This window comes from Colobus angolensis, unplaced genomic scaffold (assembly GCF_000951035.1).
Source record: "Colobus angolensis palliatus isolate OR3802 unplaced genomic scaffold, Cang.pa_1.0 Scaffold29, whole genome shotgun sequence".
Classification (NCBI taxonomy): Eukaryota; Metazoa; Chordata; class Mammalia; order Primates; family Cercopithecidae; genus Colobus; species Colobus angolensis.
In genome coordinates this window covers 3,558,509-3,567,383 of record NW_012116154.1, presented here as the reverse complement: position 1 = coordinate 3,567,383, position 8,875 = coordinate 3,558,509, and the positions used below count along the sequence as shown (strand labels likewise).

At 39.6% G+C, this 8,875-nt stretch overlaps 1 protein-coding gene across 5 annotated transcripts in view; it reads left to right on the top strand.

The window, feature by feature from the left end:
- The window catches only part of UBE2K (ubiquitin-conjugating enzyme E2K), a 109,677-nt gene that overhangs the window by 60,198 nt on the left and 40,604 nt on the right, over window positions 1-8,875 (top strand). For 4 of the 5 annotated variants that reach the window (XM_011949087.1, XM_011949085.1, XM_011949086.1 and 1 more), the window contains one exon: window positions 1,146-1,204. The exons of the other annotated variant lie outside the window; for it this stretch is intronic. In XM_011949087.1, coding sequence (XP_011804477.1) covers window positions 1,146-1,204 — 59 coding nt within the window. The remainder of the gene's footprint in view (window positions 1-1,145; window positions 1,205-8,875) is intronic. 5 annotated transcript variants of the gene reach the window in all.

Here is an 8,875-nt window from a genome sequence, read left to right as displayed (position 1 = left end):
TGGCTCACGCCTGTAATCCCAGCACTTTGGGAGGCCGAGGTGGGTGGATCATGAGGTCAGGAGATCGAGACCAGCCTGGGTAACACGGTGAAACCCTGTCTCTACTGAAAACACAAAAAATGAGTCGGGCGTGGTGGTGGGTGCCTGTAGTCCCAGCTACTTGGGAGGCTGAGGCAGGAGAATGGCGTGAACCCAGGAGGCGGAGCTTGAAGTGAGCAGAGACTGTACTCCACTGCACTCCAGCCTGGGCAACAGAGTAAGACTCTGTATGTATGTATGTATGTATGTATGTATGTATGTATGTATGTATGAATAAAGAAAGAAAGAAAGAAAATAAATGGAATAGTTTGTCTTTATGTCTATCTCTCTTGTTGAATTTTGTTTAAAAAATAAAAAATATATTTAAAGTTTTTTATATGAAAATAGAGACAAGGTCTTGCTGTATTGACCAGGCTGTACTCAAACTCCTGGCCTAGCTTTAAGCAGTCCTCCCACCTCGGCCTCCCAAAGTGTTGGGACTGCAGGCATTAGCCATGGACCCAGCTTGTTTTTATTAGGCTGGTACAAAAGTAATTACAATTTAATTGCACAAATAAAATGTTAACAAGTAAGTATTGACATTTAATTTAGGGCACAAATGAAAAGATTGGGACCTTATTTTATTTGCAAGAACCAGCCAGAAGTAGAATTTTGTTTATGGCATAATCTCTGTCCTTTGTATCATCTATACTTTCATCACTCCTTGCCTTCTTTCTTCTTTTTTTTTCTGACCTTTTTTTTGTTTGTTTGCTATTTAGCAATTCTTAACAGGGTGAATTAGAGGACACAGTGGAAGATTAGAACTATAATAGTTAATTGTCCTGATGAAATGTTGACATTGCATTGTCTAGATTTAATGTATTTATCTCTAGCCTTGTTACTCACTTATAAACTAATACAGTTGTGTGAAGTGGATATTCTGTATGCTTTAAACAACCTTTAAATTAAAAACTAGTGCTTTTGATTACTTTCTTTCTGGGGTTCAACTTTAAAATGAATTTTTATAATTGAATATGAAATAGCTGCTCTGAAAAGTTCATCAGTATATTTGTTTTACATATTTGAATTGAGCAGCATTCTTAACTTTGTTTTCCCCATTTTTTTAGGAGGAAGATATCAACTAGAGATAAAAATACCAGAAACATACCCATTTAATCCCCCTAAGGTATTGTAAGCCTATTTTTGTGCATGAACTTATAAAATATTTTATATTTCTGACCTCTTTTTATTAATATATATTTTAGGGCTTATTAAAGTCACAGCTTTATGAGTTGTTTACTGTGCAAATTTGATATGGGCAGTATTTTAGGTAGTGGCAGATGGCTTCTGAAATTAGAATGAAAAGCAAACTTACCCAAAGGCAGCCATTAATGGCTCAAAACTGGAATAGGATGTACATCTGACAATGGCTCATATGCTAGATCTAGAAATACTTGTCAGTGTTCCCAAATTTAGAGAGCCCTTTTACACATAGACAGAGGTTCTTACTTGACTCAAAGAAGTATGTGTTTTAGGAGACTAGCTTCTACATTCAGTCATTATTTGAGTACTTTGTGCCAAGGAATATAGCAGTAACTAAGACTTACACTGTTCCTCCTTTCATAGAACTCACATTATAGTGGGGTAAAAAACTGAGCATGGGCCGGGCGCGGTGGCTCAAGCCTGTAATCCCAGCACTTTGGGAGGCCGAGACGGGTGGATCACGAGGTCAGGAGATCGAGACCATCCTGGCCTACACGGTGAAACCCTGTCCCTACTAAAAAATACAAAAAAAAAAAAAACTAGCCGGGCAAGATGGCGGGCGCCTGTAGTCCCAGCTACTTGGGAGGCTGAGGCAGGAGAATGGCGTGAACCCGGGAGGCGGACCTTGCAGTGAGCTGAGATCCGGCCACTGCACTCCAGCCTGGGCGACAGAGCAAGACTCCGTCTCGAAACAAAAACAAAAACAAAAACTGAGCATGGAATTGCAACTGTGATAAATGTTGAAAGGGAGAATAGAATACCCTAAGATCATGTACAACATGGGGACCCAACCTAAACTTATTTTTTGATTGAACCACTTCCTTTGTGTCTCTGCTTTTACTGTCATCAGCACTTTAGGCATTCAACTTTATTCCCTATTTTGTCTGTTATTTAATCACCCTTCCATCTTTGCCATTTCTACTCATTCTCTGCACTATTGGTCTAGAAATATTCCTAGAGTGCAGTTTTGATCATGCTGCTTTTCTTTCCCTGAATAAAGTTTAAACTCCATGGCTTGGCACTTTAAACCTCCCGGAACCTGACCCCAATCTTGTTTCCCACTCTAATCTTCTACCACTTCCACCCACAATGTGGGTTCATTTTCCATCTTAGATTGTTTATTTGTAGATGATGCTTATTCTTCCACAGCTTTCTATCAGTTTCGCTTAAATCTTTGTCACCATTATTTAAAATTCTAGTTTTCTATGAGGCCCGAGTATCACTTTCTTCTTTAAGCTGAGTTCATCAAATGTTTCTCCCTCTCCTCTCTCAATAGCATTTTATACAATTTATATAGTGGCAACACAAATACAGTTCCAACTCATGTATTATTTTGGATATGTATCTTTTTCTAGCTTTTATGCTCCTGAGTCAAGGACCATGTCTTATACACCTATATATTATCAGTAGTTTCCAATAGTATAGTGTCCCTTGAGCATATGATAGCAGTCACTCAGAATGTTCTAGAATTTGTTCATTCAACCTATTGGTTGTTCCAGTTTAAGAGCAGATATGATAATGAAAGTTCCAGGGTGATTTTGGCTCACCTAACATTATGGGGTGCCTATTAGTCTATTGTTTATGTACCTCTATTTTCTGATAAGCCTGGTTGATTTTTTTTATTATAATAAAATATACATGACATAAAATTACCATTGTAATCATTTTTATGTGTACAGTTCAGTGGCAGTATATTTACCTTATTGTTTAACCTCTACCATTATCTGTCTATAGAACTTTCTCACCTTCCCAAACTGAAACTTCATGCCCATTAAGCAATAACTCCCCATTATTCCCTGCTCCCAGCTTCTGGTAACCACTGTTTTTGTTTCTCTAAATTTGATTAATTCATAAACCTCATGTAAGTGGGATCATAAAATGTCATTTTGTGTCTGGCTTATATCACCTAGCATAATGTCATCAAGGTTCATTCGTGTTAAAACGTGTCAGAATTTGTTTTTAAGGCTGAATAACATTCCATTCTAAGTATAGACCGTATTTTGTTTTCTCATTCAGCTGTTCATGGACATTTGGATTTTTTTTGTTTGTTTGTTTTTGTGTTTTTTTGGGGGGATGGAGTCTTGCTCTGTCGCCCAGGTTGGAGTGCAGTGGTGCAATCTCAGCTCACTCCAAGCTCCGCCTCCTAGGTTCACGCCATTCTCCTGCCTCAGTCTCCTGAGTAGCTGGGACTACAGGCGCCTGCCACCATGCCCGGCTAATTTTTTTTGTTTGTTTTTGGTTTTTGTTTTTTGTTTTGGGGACAGCGTCTTGCTCTATCGCCCAGGTTGGAGTGCAGTGGCGCGATCTCAGCTCACTGCAAGCTCCGCCTCCCGGGTTCAGGCCATTCTCCGCCTCCCGGGTTCAGGCCATGTTAGCCAGGATGGTCTCGATCTCCTGACCTTGTGATCTGCCCGCCTTGGTCTCCCAAAGTGCTGTGGGATTACAGGCGTGAGCCACTGTGCCTGGCCTTGGATTTTGTTTTATTTTGTTTTTTGTTTTTTTCGTGGAAATAAGGAGAAAGGAAGAAAAGAACTCTTAGAAGAACCATTATCTATTTTACTATTTACTATATGTAGTAAAATAATATGTTTACTATTAATAAAAAAAGTTTATTTTTACTATTAAATAATGACGGTAGCAGCTGTCACTTGTTTTGTGCTAGGAATTTTATATGCTTTTCCCAAAAGTCTTTATAACTACCCTAATAAATGAGTGAGCTGAGGCTTAGAAGTTAAATGGAACCAGATTCCATATGGCTATTATAAGCCCATATGTTAAGTCACTGGGCTCTGCTTCCTTTGTTCTGATAAGGAAAAAGTAAGGACAAAATCTCTCAACCTGTGAGTATTTAAGAACAATCAACCAGAGTTCAGATCTTTCTTATGTAATCTCTGTGTCTCAGATTCTTCACCTGCAAAATCTTTTCATAAGGTTACAAAGACTAAAGAAGTTAATCGGTGTAGAGAACTGTATTTCATTAATTCTATGATCTATTTTTTCCCCACATTTTTAACATCTGTGAAATCAGGATACATCTTTTGGTGAATGGCATGTCATAATTTAATTGGCAGAGGTTTTTGTTTCCCAAAGTGTGTTGGTATGTTCTCACCCTGCTATAAAGAAATACCTGAGACTGGGTAATTTATAAACATAGAGGTTTAAGGCCGGGCGCAGTGGCTTAGGCCTGTAATCCCAGCACTTTGGGAGAGTGAGGCAGGCGGATCACCCGAGGTCGGGAGTTTGACACCAGCCTGACCAACATGAAGAAACCCTGACTCTACTAAAAATACAAAATTATCTGGGCATGGTGGCTCATGCCTGTAATCCCAGCTGCTTGGGAGGCTGAGGCAGGAGAATGGCTTGAACCCGGGAGACGGAAGTTGCGGTGAGCTGAGGATGCGCCATTGCATTCCAGCCTGGGCGAGGTTTAATTGGCTCGTGGTTGTGTAGACTGTGCAGGAAGCACAGTGGCTTCTGCTTCTGGGGAGGCCTCAGGAAATGTATAATCATGGCAGAAGGCCAAGGGGAAGCAGACACGTCTTACATAGCAGGAAAAGGAGCAAGAGGGAGTTGGGGAAAATGCTTACACACTTGAAAACAACTAGATCTAATGAGAACTCACTAACATGATGACAGCACCAAGGAGGATGGTGTTAAGCCATAAGAAACCATGATCCAGTTTCCACTAGGCCCCACCTCCAACACTGGGGATTACCATTTGACATGCGATTTGGGCAGGGACCCAAATCCAAACTGTATCGTAAGGGTACATAAAACAATGTTATGTTAAATAGTTGATGGTGCCTGATATTTGATGAAATGTAAGTTACAAGTGTCTGGAATAGTAGTAAGCACTTGGTAAATGTTAGACAGCATTAACCAATGACTGCCACCCCAAGTGAGGGAGGCCCTTTCCAAAGTAGTCTGTTGGCTTTCCTTTGTAACAGCATTTTAAAATACAGTAGTATTGACACTTAAATTTTCTCTATAAATTGATATTCTCATACATTGCTGGGGGAAATGTAAAATGTTGCAGCCTCTTTGGGAAACAGTTTGATCAAAATGGCAAACTTAGAGTTCCCTTGTGACTCAGCAGTTTTACTTCTAGGTATAACATTTATCCACACAGTAACTTGTACACAGATGTTCATACCAGCACTATTCATTACAGCCAAAAAATGGAAGCAACCAAAAATGTTCGTCATCTGGTGAATGGATAAATAAAATGCAGTATATCCATACCATGGAGTACTATTTGGTTATAAAGAAAAATGAAGTACTGATAAATGCTACAACGTATCAGTGAACCTTGAAAACATTATGCTAAGTGAAAGAAACCAGAGACAAAAGCTTCACATTGTATTATTTTTATGAAATATTGGAAAAAGCAAATCCTGGAGACTAGAGACAGAAAGGAATTTGGTGGTGGCTTAGAGATAGAAGAATGGGGAAGTAACTGCCAATGGTTACAGGGTTTCTTTTGTTTTGTTTTGCTTTTCTGAGGCAGAGTCTCGCTCTGTCGCCCAGGCTGGAGTGCAGTGGCATGATCTCAGCTCACTGCAAGCTGTGCCTCCTGGGTTCAGGCCATTCTCCTGCCTCAGCCTCCTGAGTAGTTGGGACTACAGGCGCCCGTCACCATGCTCGGCTAATTTTTTGTATTTTTAGTAGAGACAGGGTTTCACCGTGTTAGCCAGGATGGTCTCAATCTCCTGACCTCATGATCCTCCTGCCTCGGCCTCCCAAAGTGCTGGAATGACAGGCGAGAGCCACCATACCCAGCCAGGTTTCTTTTTGAGGTGATAAAATAGTCAAAAAATAGATTGTGGTGATAGTTGCACAAGTCTGTGAATATACTAAAAGTTAGCAAGTTGTACAGTTGCTGGGCACGGTGGTTCATGCCTGTAATCCCAGAACTTTGGGAGGCTGAGGTGGGTGGATCACCTGAGGTCAGTAGTTCGAGACCAGCCTGGCCAATGTGGTGAAACGCCATCTCTACTAAAAATACAAAAATTAGCTGGGTGTGGTGGCACGTGCCTGTAATCCCAGCTACTCAGGAAGCTGAGGCAGGAAAATTGCTTGAACCTGGGAGACAGAGGTTGCAGTGAACCAAGACCATGCCATTGCACTCCAGCCTGGGCAACAGAGCAAGACTCCGTCTCAAAAAAAGAAAAGAAAACAAAGTTGTACACATTAAGTGGGTGAATTATGTCTCAGTAAAAGTGTAGCCTTTATAGGGTATAATAGCTTCAAAGTAATTGCATAATTGTGGCTCTGTTTTAGGCACTTCGACCTGTAACTTCATTTAATTCTTGAAATAAATATTTTATTAAATCTCTCCCACCTCATCCCCACTTTATTTAGAGACAGGGTCTTACTCTGTTGCTCAGTCTGGAGTGTTATGGCATGCACAATCATAGCTTAGTGCAGCCTTTAACTCCTGGGCTCAAGTGATCCCTCCACCTTGGCCTCCCAGAGTGCTGGGATTACAGGCATGAGCCACCACACCCACACCCCTGTTTTATTAAAATGATAAAAATAGACTCAAAACATAAGAACTGAAGTATGTCTGACGTCTTTGCTGCTACTACATCTTGCTGTTAAGGCCACTGTTACCTGCCTTGGCATGGTGGCTCACGCCTGTAATGTCAGCACTTTAGGAAGTCAAGGCAGAAGAAGCATTTGGGCTTGGGAGTTTGAGTTCAGTCTGGACAACATAGCAAGGCCCTGTCTCTAGTCACACACACACACACAAAAAAGAAAAATAAAGGCCTCTCTACATCTCTAATTCCAACTGTTCCATTTGGAGGTAGCTTTGACGTTTAGAAACATCTTAGGTTCAACTCCAATTTATATTACTGTGACTTCAACCAGTTAGTCATAGTTGCAGTTTAGTGTTCTTTAAATATGGTATATATAAAATAAAAATTTTTTAAATAAAGAACAAACAAGAAAATAAATATGGTACATACCCCACTTGTGGCATTATGCTCTTGCAGTAAATGTTAATGAACATGATAAATATGTTCTAGATGTATACTACGTTGATTTGAATTTTTACTGATTGGTAAATAAAATGAGAAGGATGGGGAGTATTTATGTAAATTTCTTGCTGAATTGTGTGTTCACATGTGTTTGGACTCAGGCTTAATTTTAAGTCTTATGAGGTAAAAGTATCAAAGTAGCTGGTTATATTTTCATTACTACTATGCAGCTAAAATTTGAGAAAAGATTAAAAATTCACATTTGTCTTACCATGGTCACAGAATATTTTGTTTATTATTATGCAATATATCATTGACTAGAAAAGTAGGCTTACTTCTAAACAGAGAAAATATATCTTTAAATCAGGTGATAATACTGTAGAAGGAATTTGATTAAATGCATACAACCAATATGATTTCTAGTGTTAAATTGTAATGTGTATTGTGCTAGTGAAAAAATCATTAGTAAAATTCTAGCCCAATGGTGTGTCCTGCTCGAATAGAGATTAAGTTGTAGGCCGGATGCGATGGTTTGCATGCCTATAATCCCAGCATTTAGGGAGGCAGCGGCAGGTAGATGGCTTGAGCTCAGTAGTTCATGACCAAAATGGCAAAAACCTGTCTCTACTAAAAATGCAAAAAACAGAACAAAACAAAAACTAGTCAGGTATGGTGGCATGAGCCTGTAGTCCCAGCTACTCAGGAGGCAAAGGCACAAGAATTGCTTGAACCTGGGAGGCGGAGGTTGCAGTGAGCCGAGATCGTGCCACTGCACTGCAGCCTGGACTACAGAATGAGACTCTGTCTCAAAAAAAAAAAATAAAGTTGTGAATTTTGCTCTTTTTTCTTGGTGTTATCAACATATTTTTTACATGTTAAGTTGTATACACATACCAATACTAATAATCTTTAATGAGCATATGCTCATCTGTACATGCATATTCAAAATAGCATTTTCTTTTGTATGATAAGAGAGTTAAAGCTGGTTTAATAATATATGTTTTGAGACCCTGTCTCAAAAATAAATAAAATAAAAAACAAGATACGGCCAAGCATGGTAGATCACCAGAGGTCAGGAGTTCAAGACTAGCCTGGCCAACATGATGAAACCCCATCTCTACTGAAAATAATTAGCCAGGTGTCGTGGTGCGCACCTGTAATCCCAGCTACTCAGAAGGCTGAGGCAGGAGAATCGCTTGAAACCAGGAGGCAGAGGTTGCAGTAAGCTGAGATCACACCACTGCACTCCAACCTGGACGAAAGAAACACACTTCACATATCTTCAGATCTTAAAATTGGAAGTTACAAATGGAAATATGAACTTAAATCTACCATGAAGTGGAAGCCGAAGTGTTTGTTAAACTAAAGAGTGAATGAAATGTACAGTGCATCCCGTAGGAGGAGATAAGGTTATCATTGATGCTATGCCAATGTTGATAATTTAAGAATAGTTTCCTTCGTTTCTGTCTGGGAACTTTAGTATCTGTTGTTACATAGTGTTCAGATTTCTGTTTTTATTTATTGAGTACTTTCCAAAGCTATTGAGTGTTCTGAAGTTCCCAGACAATGCTAGTACTAGTTTTGTATATAAAAATAAAGAGACATTATTATTA